This window comes from Numida meleagris, chromosome 5 (assembly GCF_002078875.1).
Source record: "Numida meleagris isolate 19003 breed g44 Domestic line chromosome 5, NumMel1.0, whole genome shotgun sequence".
Classification (NCBI taxonomy): domain Eukaryota; kingdom Metazoa; phylum Chordata; class Aves; order Galliformes; family Numididae; genus Numida; species Numida meleagris.
In genome coordinates, this window is record NC_034413.1 from 50,670,770 (window position 1) to 50,687,346 (window position 16,577).

The 16,577-nt window shown below is 35.4% G+C and overlaps 1 protein-coding gene across 10 annotated transcripts in view; it reads left to right on the forward strand.

The window, feature by feature from the left end:
• The window catches only part of ATF2 (activating transcription factor 2), a 49,320-nt gene that overhangs the window by 6,015 nt on the left and 26,728 nt on the right, over positions 1-16,577 (forward strand). For 8 of the 10 annotated variants that reach the window (XR_002439212.1, XM_021398153.1, XM_021398158.1 and 5 more), the window contains 5 exons: positions 4,670-4,744; positions 5,423-5,492; positions 7,859-7,955; positions 10,506-10,624; positions 12,672-12,800. Coding sequence is in view for 9 of the 10 variants with exons in the window: in XM_021398153.1 (XP_021253828.1) it covers positions 5,445-5,492; positions 7,859-7,955; positions 10,506-10,624; positions 12,672-12,800 (393 nt within the window). In the remaining variant the exon portion in view is untranslated. The remainder of the gene's footprint in view (positions 1-4,669; positions 4,745-5,422; positions 5,493-7,858; positions 7,956-10,505; positions 10,625-12,671; positions 12,801-16,577) is intronic. The other 2 variants (XM_021398159.1, XM_021398160.1) reach the window with 1 other exon arrangement.

Here is a 16,577-nt window from a genome sequence, read left to right on the forward strand (position 1 = left end):
GTATTGTACAGGCAAGCCTCAGAGGATGCAATAATAGTTTCTTGAAAGTGTACTTCAGATATTTACTTGAAATCTTATTAAAAATTCACAAATGATTTTTGAAGCTATTTTTATGATGTTTAGATTAACACCGGTTTGATATTTCATAGAAACGCCTGTATTTTTTAAATAAGCACGCTGTCTTAAATGTCAGTAAATTTTTTGTAAATGTTGCTGTATTTATTTTGCTTTGTATTAAATGCACTTTAAGCAGTGGTATTTATTTTCAAGTATATATTTTACTGTATTGCTTGCTTTTCAAAAGTGATGAGACTTAGTGATGTTTAAATACTTTCACATCATTCTGGTTTATCTTTGTGTTGAAATGTGGAGCAAATGAGCACCAAAAATGGGAGATTGCATTCTGATTTAAGTACCAAAGTTGTCTGTATTGCTGAGATTATTTTATGCTGTTCCTATGTTCATCTCTGATACTGTTTCTCACTGAGAATTACGTTGAGAATCTACAGGTTTCTCTATGTTACTGAGAGAACATAGGGTAGGAAGGCTTGTAGAAGAATGTTGTACTTCTGTGGACTGTAATAAGTATTATTTAATTGAAGTGTTTGGTTCATCTGAAGAGTTAAAGTTGAGGCTAGAGTTTCAAATTCAAATTGAATCACTTCAAGAGCTATCTTTTTTTTTTTTTCCGTGTGACAAGGTTTTTTTGCTTGTTACATGGCTAACAAACAGAAGTGCCTGTAATTCATCTCAAGCCATTGGGTTTGAAGCTCACATATTTTATTCCTCATTGTGTTGGGTGGGAAACATTTTTGTCAAGGTGGCGTGTAGGTTACTCTTTCAATATTCAAGGAAAGAGTATTTTTTAAATTCTCTCTTTTTTTTTAATCGTGATGTTCTCTCTTAGAGGGGTCAGTCTCCAGTAGCCTTTCGAAATCAGGCTGCACAAAAATCCAGAAGAGAGTAGGCAGGCAAAGGATGTCTCTTGTGTTGTTGGGTTTTTTTGTTTGTTTCTTGTTTGTTTGTTTTAGCGTAATATCTACAGTTTCAGGTGGTAGGCCATGAAGTTAATCACTTGGAGTTTTCTAAAGCTGTCAGAACGTTACTCAAGTTTGGATCTCGAGTCTCATTCTTTTGTTGTACACTACCCAGAATCTGGATCTGTCCTCTCTGTAGTAGCACACTAGGTAGCATAAGAAAGAAAGTAGATCTTTCCTTAGCCTTCCTTTTCCAGCTTCTTTTTACTGTTCTTGTATGTAATAATCCAGCTCCATAACTGTTTTGTTGGGGCCCCTACTGGTTTCTCTTTGAGTTTGTAATCTTTCTTGCTTTTAAGGGCTCAAAATTGGACACAGTACTCCAGCTGCAGCCCCCTGAATGCCGAATAAAGGAGAACAGTCACTTCCCTTGATCTGCTTGCTATCCTCTTTCTAATTCAGCCCAGTACACTGTTAGCTTTTGGTGCTGCAAGTGACTTGCTGATGAATTGTATTCAGTTTGTTGTCTACCAGGAGTTCCTGGTTCTGCCCCAAAGCTGCTTGACAATCGTTTGGCCCTCAGCCTGCAGCGTTGCCTGGAATTAGTTTGTTCTAGGTGCAAGATTTGCATTTGTCTCTGTAATAGGTAAATACAATCCTTACTGATGTGGCTAGACTAATGAATGTGAGCCCTTTGTTTTCTCATCCTGTCAGATCCGGTTTCTGTTTAGATTTATAACATCCAAAGTCTTGCTGGAATGGATGAATGAACTTCTTTTCTCTTTTAAGTTCTAAAAATGTAGCACTTCAAGGGACTTTTTTTTTCCTTAGATGTTAGTTGGAATCTCTTTACAAAGGCATTATCTCCCAGAATTCCTTGTAGTTTGCAGACAAGTAATAGAAAGTTCAGAATATGAATTTGTCTCCAACTTTTCTCCATGAAGTTATTCAGGAGGACAACGTTTTGTTTTCTTTATAAACAGGGTGTCAAAAATTTCAGGCTTCGCAAACTAAAACATGAAACCAGGTAACTGCTTAATATGCAAATGCATGCTTTGGTAAAATTCCTCTGAAAGTGAAAATAGACAGACAGGACGAAAAATAATCTTTACAGCTTATGACCTAAGAAAAATAATAACAGTGTGGGTGTAGTAGATTTTTGTGACTAATACTATGCACTTTCAAAGACTTGCAACAAGCTATATTAACAGATATAATGGTGTGTATGCCCCTTTGTTAATCAAAATCTTCATCTTTTAGGAAAAAAAGTACACTTTCAATCTGATATGGAAATAACTAGTCAGTTTATAATATGTACTTGTGTGTATATTACAGTCATATTCAAGTACGTGTTGCCTCACGATCAAGATTTAGTAAAGCTAATTCCTTTTGAGACCGTAAAGAGACTGTCCCTGCTGGTTTGAACCCGTAATAAAACCAAACCTGCTTTACATTGCTGAACAAAGGTACTGTGTTCAGGGAATGGCCTTTGACTGTCTGTTTAAGTTCCAGATAATATAGAGAGGAAATCCTAAGGCTTCAGTGAGAACAACCTTAATCGTGAAGCCTAAGTCATGAATATTAAACTTGCCCATGATGTTGTTAATACTCTTTAATGTTGATAGTACCATGTTTGTAGTTGTAACAGTTCAAGAAATATTTCACCTCTTGAGAGACTTGAGACAGGTTATGAACTCTTTGCAAAGAATGGCAGAGCAGTCTCTCTCTGTGATTTGCTTTGGCATCTTGTCTGTAGGACATAAATGTTTCCCTGAGTTCTCAGTGCCAAAGAATCTGAAGTTTCTGGCAGCCATTCATCTCTTCTTGGCTTGTGATCTCAGTCTCAGTATCCTCTTTCTGTTGAGCGTATATATTTAGAAGTGGCACTGAAATCTCTCTCTCTCCGAGTTTTACTTCTTTCCTATTTGGTGCCCATAGCCAAGGACACTGGGCTCTCCTCCTTAAAGTAATATCCAAAATTCCATGCAGTAGTTTTTACTCTTCAGTCTTAGGCAAAAGGATCAGATAATGTGTCCCCTGCAGATACGAATGTCTCAGGTATTGTCTTAGATGATTTGCCTTGGCTTGCTTGAACTGTTTTGTCTCTAGTGGTAAATGGTATTCTTAGGATAGTTGAGCAGCTTCCAAAGTCTTGCACCTTTTCATGACCACTCTTCAGGGGGAGAGATGAATTTATTCTGCTTGTGATCTTAATCACAAAGATACATTTATTCATCAAGCCAAGCAGAGGTCAGAACTAACGTTGTTAGATCTTCATACAAATAGCCATACTTAAAGATGAATGTGTTCCCTGTAGGGTAAACCCACAGAAGGGCTAAGAGTGCTTGTCATCTCCTGGCTAGTTAGCTACATTGGTGCTTTATTTTTTTTCTCCTCCTGTTACTTGAACTTAAGATAAGGTAACTTTAATAATGAGATTAGTTGCTCATCACTAATCTCTGATGTGATAATATCATATTTTTACATGTTCAGTGTACCTGAACTTTTGTTACTTTCAGTCGCTGGTGTCACAACATCCACATACAGATCTTATGCAGTGTCCAACACGGGTTGGCCCAATCCCATGTATGTCCCTTCTTCCCAAAGTGGAGTGATGCCACCTTGCCTGTAGAATGAGAGTGTAGCTGAGACATGTACTCTCTCTTCTCCCACATACTAGTGTTCTTCCGTAATGCAAAATACAGTCAGAGCAGACTTACCATGCCAGTGGATTAATTTTGCTTTGCTACAGCCCAGAAAGGAAGGGTCTGAAGGAAAGGCTTGTGCTGAGGTCCAATAACCAGGAAAGCATAAAAAGTAGCGGAGCCCAGAGTGAACTTGAGAGAACTTCCAGCCAAATGATTCAGGAGCAGAGAGTTCATAATGATGAGGGGCAGTTATACCTGCTGTCCACACCTTATTAAAACCATTGTGACCATTTATTCCAAAAAGTCAGTGCAGCTTTGTTGATGCTTGGTGGAACTGTAATACTTCTTTGTACTGGTAGCAGTGAAAGATTCAAGTAGGTCGCCACATTTGCTTCCAAGTGTATGGTAGAAATGTCCTGTTCATAGCAAGGTGGGAGGGAGGGTGTGACAACAGATCTGTCTTAAATTGTTCCCTTGTTCTGACAGGAGAACAGACAATGTGTTTCTCTGTATTCTCTGCTTTACCTAAAGCTTCCTTGTGTGCTTTGGAATATCTTATCTTAGAGCATCTGAAATGTAAAGACCTTCTTTGCTTGTAAAACTTCTTTGATGCAAAAAATGTGTTGCAGACATCCAGCTGTGAAAAAATAAATTGGAAAAAATGTTAGTTCTTAAGTATTTTAATTCTTCTCGGTGCTCTCTGAAACTATATTAGGATTTTTGTAGCTTTAAGGTTAATTTGAGGACTGATTTTTCCTTTTGTATGAGAGTTCTCACTTCAGAAAAGGGGTACTAGCATTTTTTTAATGAGAAAAATATGAATCAAGTTGTTTGTCCAAAAATGTTAATTGTAGAAGCAGCTTTTACTGTCTGAGAGAAGGCAGAACTTAAGAAGTGGATCTTTTGAGGTAAACAATTTATTTATTTGGAAAAGCTGTAGTGTTTCTTGGTTGAATTGTAAATAATGGACATTATATCATTTATCTTTTAAAATTGTGGATTATTGCATATTTAACAAGTATAGCAATGAATATTTTCTTTCAGTTACAGTTTGTTGCCATGAAAAGGAGGATATGATAGTTTGCCCTATGAAACAGATTTATATGTGAAATCTGACAGGTATGTGTTTCAGTATGCATGGTGAGTAAGCAAAACAGCACAAAATAGAGCAGTGTTAGTATCCATTATTCATTGTTAAATATTTTTTAGCCTCCTAGTAATTCAGTCGTATAGCTGAGATGTTACTAGAGTATATGTATGTTTTTGCAGTTATATTTGTAAAAGAGCACATAATGGGCTATCTGCTAAACTTTGCTTTGCGTGGAAAAAAAAAATACATGATTATGAAAAAGTTTACATGATTAGATAGTTTTTTCATAATCAACCGCTTTCATTTGTTGGCACTGTGGTTTCGAGTACTCGTTATTATCTGCTGCTTTGTTCTTTTCTTGGCAGGGGGTAGAAGGAATTGGGTAATTATTACAGGATATTTTTGTTTCAGTAACAAACTGTCTTACTATGTTTTCACACGCCTTTTGCAATTGATCACATTACGTACAAACACTTGCCTTTCCAATTGAGATGCACATTTAAAATCTCCAGTGTTTCTATTTGTTTTTGTGTGCCTTACAGAGTTTGTAGTCCAGATGCTACTCACATGCTGGGTATATAGATTCTTAGTGCAATCAGAAGGCAGAAATTCTTGCTCATAGAATATTAAAATTTTCCATGGATGTTGATGTATTGATAACTTGTTGCAATATTTGTAAAATGCTTTCCACTGTCATTTTAATACAGGTAGCACAACGACCTGTGGAATATGAGTGATGACAAACCCTTTTTATGCACTGCCCCTGGATGTGGCCAGGTAATGGTCTGACTCGAAGTTATTAACACTGATTGAATAAAAGTAAAACAGTGAAATGTATTTCCAGAGACTGAAGAGAAGAGACTTAATTGGTAGAAAGTACCCATGTTTTCCAGTTCTGCTGAAAAGCAGGTGGCAGCAACAATTTCTGGCATTTAAATTGCCAGTTTATTCAGAAAAATACTTACCATATAATGAGGACAGTTTCCTTTCTTAGCCCTGTCTTATTTGTTTTCATAAAAAAGTCCGTGTGTATATAAATGTGCAGGTAACCTATGGTTTTCATTATATTTCGGTGTTACTGGTGAGCTCACTGTGAAACTTGCAGGTATTCTGTGTTTAATAAGTCTATTAAAAATGTCAATTTTCTTTGACTTCACAGTACTTTAAGACTGATTAATCTTCCCATCTATGGTAATTACCAATATTTTGTAGAATAATTTTTTTAATGTATTTTTTTGTATAAAGGAAAGTGTTAGCGTTATGCATGCCACAAAATATGGTTCAAATAGCACTTCTAATTTATTTTATTAAATAGCATCGGTAGATGTAGCACTAAATGAGCAGAAAAGGAAAAAAAATTGTTATTGAATGCTTTAATAGGTGATTGCTTAAAATGAATGTGTCTTAACGCTTAATTTAGTAACCTGAAAATGAGTTAGTTTACATTATCTGCTGCATGAGGTTGACATTCCTGCTGTCTTTTTGTGGAACTAATTTCTTAAACCAGCTGCATTTCTTCCATTCTGTTGATGCACTTGGATGGATTTGGATTTTGAGGTCAAAATATTTTCATTCTTGTTCTGAAAACTTAGTTTTTGTATGATGACTGACAGCGTTAATGTTACATTAATGGAGCATTTTGTATTTAGAGTGGGAAAGGACTCAGGTTTCTTTTAGTGTCTAGTATGTTCAGAGACATTAGAAGCAATAGAGGATGAATACCTTCTCCTAAGCAACATGTTTGTCCCCATCCTATCTGAATCCCGTTTTGATGTAAGCTCCATCAGAACTAAATCTCATAGAAGATGCATCATGGGGCTACTGCAATCCTTTATTCAAGTGAAGGAGAAGTGGGAAGTTTGTGACTCAGAGAATGGGCAAGGCTTCTCCAGATGCCAGATTATGCTGTGGAATAGAGATCTTGTTCCCTCCAAAGAAGTTTATCTGTCATGTAGTAGGACGTAGAGATGTGTTTGAGTCTTAGTACGATAGAACAACCGTATTTCTGCCTTAAGGTATATGTAGAGATAAGACGTGGGAGCTACGGATAGCGGCATTTGGAGCCCTTGGCAAGCGGAGTTCTAAGAAAAGAAGAGCCTGGCCTGCATTACACTGTTTTTCAGTAATCTCGCATTCTTAAATCCCCTCTCAACTCCACATATGCATGTCTCTTCTCACATAAGTGTTCTAAAGACAATAGTTGGAGGTCAATTAAAACCTTATGGTTTTCTGAGAAATGATGCTTGATGAATATCTCTTACAAATTATGTGGAGTGACTTAAGCGACTGGGGAAAAATCAGAAACGTTATTTGGGTCACAAATATGTTCACAAAGAAAAGTAAGAATTAGAATATTTCATAGAACGTGGAAATGTGCATTTTGGGAAGACTTTTCTTAGATTGTCTCAGTTGAATCGCTAACTTTACCCAGAATCGGAGGCATAGCAAGTTTCAAGTTAATAAAAATATCTGTTTTACAGCATGTCGTTTGTCTGCTTGCTGCTTCCTTCATAGAGTATACTCTAAATTGTGGAAAAGTGTGCAAAACACTGCTGGGATACTTGTGAAAACTTGGGAGCTTTTTAAATTGCTGATAAGTTTTGTTCATTCACGGCCTTTCAGTGGTTTGATGATACAACAGTATTTCCCGTCTGCCTCACATCAGATAGTAACCTGTCAGGGGCAGGAGTTACGTTTTATTTTGTTATTACACTATTAAATACAGTAAGTCTGTGTTTGTGATTACGGATCAATTTTCATTACTGTGATAATACAAACAATGCAGATATCAAATAGTGATAATCAATTACTAAACATTGTCAAGATCCATTAGCATAGCAAACGGCTGTTTGCTAATGGTTGGTGAAGTCTGCGGCACTCTGAAATGTTATCATGGACTTTTGATGAATGCAGGTACTTATACTACCATTTCCCTGACGCTGTTCATGTTTGGTTACTGTGAACATTATTTGAGTTTTATCATGTTTTTTGCCTGGTACTGTTGACCAACAAATAAGATATTCCTAAGAGTTGTCTGTTAAGTTAGTAACAAATTTTTTACATGTTATTAAAGTGACTTTCTGTAGAGTTGTATTTACTGTGTTCACATTCAAAATTACATTTCTTAAAACTTTCTGCCACAGCGTTTTACCAATGAGGATCATTTGGCTGTCCATAAACATAAACATGAGATGACACTGAAATTTGGTCCGGCTCGTAATGATAGTGTCATTGTGGCTGGTTAGTATATAATTTTATAATTAGTTTCTTCATTTTTCTGGTGGAATGTGCATACATTTTGGTCTGTTTTCTGTACTTAATGCATAGACGTGCATTATGAGACTATGAAATATTTTCTTCATTGTAGTTGTCTGCAATGTGTTTTGTAAATGTTTTCCTGCATTATTAACTTTTGTTAAAATCTATTTGTAACTTAGATCTGATACACGATTAAATATTTTTCAGATATCAGTACTTAATAATTGATTAAATTGTGTAGTAAGTGTTCAGTAAGATCAGACACTAATAAAGGCGATGTCTAACAGTTCCGTCACTAGGCTGTACCATATTTATGGCTTACAGTTTAATTGGGATTACTTGTCCCTGAAATTTAAAATACATTGTTTTTACGTACTGTAATGATATTAGAAGGATGAGTTAGTAACTATAAGAAAGATAACAATAGTTTTAATTATTTGAAGTATTTTTAGTTTAAATTCCCACTACTTTTATTGTATTTCCACCTCTGAATTCATGGCATGTTCATGATCAGTTGTAAGTAAATTTTTTTGTTTGTGTGGGATCAGAAGTAATCACCAATGGATTATTATATACTTTAAGTCTCTTCAATGAAGATAGTACTTGCTAATTATGCTGAAGTTATAGTCAGAATGCTTTTTTTTTTTTTTTTCCAGTGGTAAAACTGGAAGAAAGTGTAAGAAAATGTTATAAAGACTTTCAGGCATTTTCAGAGCATTTTTTTTTAAGAAGCTAACTTGTTAGGACGAACAGACCAAAAAAGTTGCTCTTACGCTAACAGTTACATTTTAAAATTCTAAACACTGTCCTCAACTATTAAACCATCAGAAGGAGAACCTGTCTGTTATCAGGTGTGAGAGAATGGAACTACGATGTCATTCTGTCTCTGTGCAACTACATTCCAGTGCATGAACTGTAGTCATAAATGCTAGGTTATGTTAGTGAAGATGCACATAATAACACTAATGATGTTTCAGATTAAGTTGCTTTGTGGCAAATGACCTGGTAATAATAGTGAAATAGAGGAATATACACAGTAAATTTATAGAAAGACTCTTTTGAAACTACGTCAGGCAGTAGTAAGCAGGATGCCAGGAGTCTTAGAGTTGCAGCTCAATTGTACAGACATCACAGGAGCCAGTAAAGTCTTGTGTACAATATCACATCTCGTATTATTGCGCTTCACACACATGGTATTGATTACTCTCATTTTATTTATTTTTTATAAATAAATATAAATATAATTATTTTATTTTACTCTCAATATTATATCAATATTAGAAGAAAGAAAGAAACTGTGAGCTGTGAATGCACTTTTTTTTTTAAATTAAAGCTTTTGTGTAGGTCTTGCCTTTGAAACTAGAGCCTACTAGCTCACCAAAGTGATGTGCTATGCTAGACTGGCACTTGAGAAAAGCTCCCTCTGGTTGATGGACGTGGACAGAAGAAATCTTTAATATCCTTCCAACACTGTAAGGGATTAGTGGTCTGCAAACTTGAACTACTTGTCTCCAGCAGGTGGAGTATGCCTCATGGCTGGTTTTCCTGCAGGACTGAAAGGAGTGCACTTTGAAGGCAAAACAACGTTCTTAACCATCTATTCCTTTCCCCCATCTGTATTTTTCAAAATGAAACAGTTTTCTCTGTTTCTAATCAAAAGTCTAGTTTTCTATGAAAATGACAGTGTTGGCTTACAAAAACCAAGCATGTTAATGTTAAATGCCATATGTTACTAGATTTTGTAATGCAGCTGCTTTTTATTAATATCTATGTGGTGTTGGCTGGCAAAGAATGAGGAGATAATTCTGTCTGAAATGAGCAAATTCTGTGAAAGGCTGATAGGAAAAAAGAACTGCCATACAATTACAACCATGAGATTTGGGGTTTATAGTTTCCTTCCAAGTAGGTGCACTGAAGTACTTGGTATGAATGCACTTCTTTGGCCATTCCTTTTGTTGTGTGCTTCATCTTCTGAGAGTGTTACTAGAGTATACATCTTGCAAAAATCAACCCAAATCTTTAAGGTTTTCTTCTTTTAATCAGTCTTCAAAATATGTACCTACTTAACAGTTTACAGGCATCTGAATGAAGGAGCATCCTAAACATACAAAAATACCCTTGCTTTTCATGCATTTAGTTTTCTGAACAAAGTGATCTTGGAGTGAATTGCTAAATAACTTGAAGTATTAATACATTCATCAACTATAAAGCTATTTAAAATAAATAACCCTATTGGTATCATCTTTATGTAGGCTAAATACAGATTTCTTAAATGTATAGATTACCTTGGTATCGTCCTGTTTTTAAGTTAGAAGAAATCCTTTGTAGCATGAAACCCACTGAGGCTCATGAATAATTATTTGAATAAATTCAGATTTGTTTTAGTGAAAGTTAAGTATTCATATAATTACAAATCAATATCTTGACGTATTGGTTCTGTCTCCTTTTAGTCTGAAAATCATTTATACTGCATGTGTTCTCAAATAGTATTTTAAAAGTAAAATTTTGGGATTTGTGTAAACTTTATTTCAGATCAGACACCAACACCAACTCGATTCTTGAAGAACTGTGAAGAAGTGGGCTTATTCAATGAATTAGCAAGTCCTTTTGAAAATGAGTTTAAAAAGGCTTCTGAAGATGACATTAAGAAAGTATGTTCATATGTTTTCTTTTCAGTCCTGCTGTTCAGTTGAGAAAAGCAATTTTGAATTTATGTATTACCTTTTAAACTATACCAGTAGTCACTGGCCAGCTGCTTGTATGTCCTCTGTGGAGAGAATACAAAGTTAAGATAACTGTTCTGAAAGTTAGTTTACCTCAATTTACATAAGTAGAATGGACAGTGGAACACACTGACTTTGTCTGAATTCTTTAAGTATCTAGCCTATATCTGTTGAAGTTCATCATTAGCTTGATAGAAATTTCATTAGGCCCCAAATAATTTTTAAAAGTCTGAAAATTAATGAAGTTTTGCAGAAAGAAAAACATTTGAGAAGAAAGAAGTGAAAATAATAGTATTATATGTGTTATTATATGTATTATTTTGAACCTGTTTAGATTTAAAATAACAGTGTTATTCTCTGTGTCAGTAATAATAATGAAGTTAAATACTTTAGAAGTTCGGCAAAATCTCTAAATTTGGAGATGTTGGTAATTGGATTATAATTATGTTCCCTTTGTCAGTTAAATAGTCATTTTTACCTAGAAATTACTGATCGCAACCTAAACATCTACAATGCTTTTTTACTGTAGATTAAAATCTAAGCAGAATTTGCGCAGTATCTGTTCAGCAATTTCGTGTTCTTTTGTGAGGAACTTGTGAGTTTGAATGTGCTTTCTTCTATTTCTTTTAGAACTTCCTAGTCATAACTAATTTAGGGCCCAAACATATAAGCAGCTCTCCAAATGAAAATTTTTATTCAGTGGCTCCTTTGAACAGTGTTACCTTTGACTGATTGCGTACTTTAACTTCCAGAGGCAGTGACATTTTTAAAAAGAATGCCTTTTTTATACACATATATTCAGATTTTAGAGTCAGTGTCTGGTTATTCTGTTTCAGTAAAGATTTTAGTAGGTGCTTGTGAATAGGACTCATTCCTATGTGTTCTCGATGAAAACTTGCCTTTGCTTTGCTCTCACAACTTTGCCGAATCTTTTTTTTTTTCTTTTTTAATTGGTGCATGGTAACTTTTCTTAAAATCATACATGTGATAATACCAATTCTGGTATCAGTACTCCATTTTCTGTGTAATTCACTTTCTTGGAGGAGCTTATAGTTATCACAAAGTATTTAAAACATTTCAACAACTTAAGAATTGATATTAATTTTCCAAGCTGACAAGAAGAAACACAGTTGTGCCATGTATCTTTGATTAACATAAATAAACAGGAATGGCAAGGGGTAGAAAAAATTACCCTAAAAGCATTCTTCCTAAAGTTTTTTAAAATACTTCTGCTTTTTCTGTGGTGTTTCGTATTCAGCTGTAGTGTGAAAAAAGGTTCCATCTTTGCATTTTTTCCTTCTCTTGAATAACATATTCAGTAGGAAGACTAGAAATCAAATAGAGAAAAGCATGTGGAAGAATATAAATGGAAGATGAGCTCTGGGGGAACTTTCTTCCAAAGGTATTTGGACAAGCTAGACAGCAGTACGGGCTTTCAAATCAATACATTGCTTTAAGTTTTTTTGTAACTTAATTTCTTTGTGGCATTTCAGGTGTCCTGGGGACTTTTATCTGTGTAGCAATATAAAACTTGCTTTGTCAATAATTATTAGCTGCACTAAGTTTGAAATGACAAGTCCACAGTAGCCTTTTTTCTACTTTGAAAATGAAGTTGAGATTTTACGCTTTGCGGCATTTGATATAATTTGTAGAAGGATGGTATCTTAAGTGTAACCTTTAAGTGTAGTGCTGTCCTTCCTCAATAACTTTCCTATGAATCTTGGGAAAGAAAAACTTCAGAAGAATTTTTAACCTGGCACTGGGAATTGAATCAGAAAGTCTTACTGAAAATTGCTATTTATACAAATGCTGGAAAAAAATAGACTTGACTGTTAACACATCTGCATCAAGATCTTCCAGACATCAGCACGTCACTGTTGTTATTATAATAAGGCTAATGTTTCTCCTTAGTTACTTACATTTTCTTGCATATTTTATTTTTTAGTGATTTGATTTTTTTTACACTTACTTTTAGATGCCTCTAGATCTGTCTCCTCTTGCAACACCAATTATAAGAAACAAAATTGAAGAACCTTCTGTTGTAGAGACAACTCATCAAGATAGTCCTTTACCTCATCCAGAGTCTACTACCAATGATGAAAAGGTCAGGATTTTTTTTTTTCTTTTTGGAGTTCATTATCTGAATCTTCTGATGGTCTTCAAGTTTCTTGTACATGCATGCTACTTAACTGGTTGAAAGTAAAAGACTTCGTTAACCGCATCTCATGGATACATACTTAATTTGTTCAATTCTTTGGTTAGCTTTGCTCAGCGCATTTCTCTGTTTGCCTCACGCTGATCATTCAGTAAAGCTAGAAATGAAATCAGATTTAGTATTCTTGCTATGTTAAAAAAGTCTTACTTGGCTTTTTATTTCTTTTTATGCATCATAAGGTAGTAGTCATGAAAAGGCAAATAAAGTGTAGTTCGAGACTCCTCATGTGTACATTTTTGTGTTTATCCTGTGTTTTCACATAAATTGTTTTGTGCAACAGCATGGGACGTTTACTAAAATGTACAGGGTTTGAATGGGCAATCTTTCAAAATTAAGCAGAAAAACTTTGTTTCAAAATCCATACCCTTTCAGCTACATCAGTACGTTTAAAAATGGTAATCTTGGGCGGTTGTTTGTTTAGTGTTTGCCTGAAGGCTGGATTTGTGAGATACTGTTTGTCTCAAGAGAATATTGCAATTAAATCAGTTTCAGAACTGCTGCTCTGGTAGTGGTGGGAAGAAATAGTTTGATAATAGGATTGATACGTAACTGGCAGTGTTTTCATCATATGAAGTTCTCTTGGAGAGCACAAAACTGTGCAAAATTAATGGAATGAATTATGTGAATGAATGGATTAATTGTTTCTACTTCAGCAAATTAAAACATAAGGAGAAGAGCATAGTAAGCAACGTGGTTGCTGTAGTCACATATGTGCATTGTTAGTGGGCAGTCCGCATTTGAGGGACTTAGATACTTTATTTCCAAAAATTAGCAGACTTTTTTGAGATCATGAGGTAATTCGTATTGAAAGGGACCATAAGATGTTTCTAGTCCAGCTTCCTGCTCAATGCAGGGATTAGATCTGAGACCAGACCAAGAAGCTCGGGCCTTTATGCAATCTAACCTTGAAAACTCCAAGAAAGGGAGAATGCAGTGTCTCTGCTTAGCATGTTCCAATGCTAGACTGTCCTTGTGAAGGAAATGTTTTTCTTTGTATCCAGTTTACTGTTTCCACTGGCACCGCTTCTCTTGTCCTCTCAACAGACACCGTGTGTGACAGAAAGTCAAGGGAGTTTCAGTAGAGATTTGTCTTCAGAAGGCTGTGCTGTGTTTTATAAGTTAGCAAAGATGAGTAATCATGGCTTATCGAAGTGATCATGTAGTCAAAAATAGTAAAACTGGTTTAAAAGAATACATGCAAAGGGCTGCTTTGATCAAGGAAATCATAGTCCAAATCTTAAAACTTCTTTATTTCACAGTTTGGAGAGGTTAGTTTGTTTTTCTCTGCAAATAATTATTCTAAGTACTCAAGTTTTGTCAGGAGAAAATATTAATGTCGTATTTTACAGTAGTGGTTCAGTATCTCATTAGTTTCAATACAAGTGCAAATTGTATCTAAATGCCTGGCAGTGCTTATAAACTTATTCATTATGTAATTTCAGTGTTGTCAGTGAAACAGTGCTGAAGTGAGAAGCTGCTGCAGCTTAATGTTATTTTGATGTCTGATTGTAGAGACAGACTGAGCAAGGATGAGGGTGCTGCTTGGAGTGTGCTGCTGCTGAATGTGGCCTGCAGAAGTTGAGAAATGTGAGCGGAGTGTTGCTGTTTTCTCAGTTTTTTATATTCTCCTTCTATAGGTGTATTGAAGGAGGAAAGGTTTGTTGCTTTTTCTCAGGGCACAGCTGGTTTTAAAATCATATATGCCACTGTAACCATCTCCTTGGCTTGAATATGTTTTAGTAGTCTTAAACTGTCACAGGCTGTTAATGTACGTGTAAGAAGGTTCTCATTTTCTTTGTAGTTGTCAAAGGAATTTCTTAGAGACTCTTGAAAATTATGCTTCATGCTATTTTTAGTATTCTGGGAGAGTTTTCCTAGTTCCATGAGGCTTCAATAACGGTTGTTACTCTATGTAGAATAGACTAAGATATCACTAGAAGTACCTAAAGCCTTTTAACTGTAAAATAATAAGCAAATAAAGCTTAATTTATTATTTCAGGGTTTCCAAGCTCATTATAGTTTCTTATCAATGATATTTTAAATGAGAAGCTCTGTTGAGGATTTCCAAGTTGTTCCTCTTGTTGTTGCCAGGTAGCTAATTCCCTAAACTAATTATTTCAAAACCAATTGTTTTCTTACAGTGCTAATCAATTACAGCAATAGCTCTGGCCATCTGCCTTTCTGTATAAAGAATTCTAAGTATTCTTTGATTGCATTAGGAAGTTATTGCATGATATTTGCTTTTAGATTCAAAATACTTGCAAATATGCATCTCTGAAAACAAATCAAAAAAATGTAATTATCACCTTCTGTAAAATATTTTCTGAACTTCAGTGGTTCTTAGTTTCAAGAATAAAAGGAACAGAGAGGTCCTTTCAATAAATCTTTAATATCTTCATATAGGCTTAAACTTCTCTTACAGGTGGGTAAAATATCTTCAGGTCATGATTCTGCCAATGTATCTTTGTTTTTCTTGTCCTCGTTCTTTAGCAAGATTTACTAACTGTCCTATTTTAGACAAAATTTACACTTCATAAGAACAATTCTTTGGCCAATGATTATTTTTATTGGACTGGCATGCCTGTGGGTTTCTGTATGTTCATAAAACGACAGTTTCCTGTAGATCCAATACATCTCCAGCTTATGTAGTAGGTCAGCTGGAATGGGCTGTCCCTGGAGGTGGTTGATTCACCATCCCTGGAGGTGTTCAAGAAACATTTAGATAAAGTGTTGAGAGACATGGTTTAGTGGGGTTATTGGTGGTAGGTGGATGGTTGGACTGAATGATCTTGTAGGTCTTTTCCAACCTAGCTAATTCTATGACTCTATGTTATTGCAGTGTTGTTTAAGTAATTATCACATGCCTATGTTTTCCAGAGTTGAGCATAATCCATGTTGTTGTGAGAAAAGGAAACTGAAAATACCTTGTTTTCAACTGAATAAACTTGTTATTCTTTTAATGTTTGGTGATCATTTCTGTTCTTCTAAACAAAGCACTCTATTTAAGATATGCTGTATTTAATAGAAGGAATTGTGTGCACGTGAGGGTCCTGTTTTCAGAATTCTATAGAATTAAGTTACCTTACTAGATTAATCTTCTGACAGTCGCTGAAATACATTTACCATGGAGTACTTGGTGTGAAAGTTGCGGATTACCTTTCTCCAGGTAGAGGATCAAGCTAGGGAGAAACTCAGTTTACAGTCAGGATTTATTAGGATGCTCACCAGTTCTGCCAGTATTCACACAGTGCTGTAACTTACCGTGTTACGTAGTTGAAGCAGAAGTTGGGAGGCCAATCCCAGCAGCTTGCTCAGAAGTGGAAGGTTGTAGGGTTGGAAGGTTAGTTCTAGGTGGGTGTTTGGGAAGTCCTTTAAGGGGGTCCATTCTTTCTTCGAGTGCATATGTCCAGTCTTTGCTTGCACATAGCAATCGCCATGTTTGTGGACGCTATCTGAATCATACAGCGTGTTAATGTCAGTGCACGCACTGGTGACCATGTGCAGATTCAACTGCTATTCTGAGTTTATCCATTGTTACAAATTCAACAGGGCTGTTTTTCTCTGGAGTTTATCAGTCTTTCACATGCTGCCTCTGAGTGCATGCTTCTCTCCTTGGACTGTTGTATTCTAGTAGCTATTGCCCCATCTGCTCACACAGACACTTAG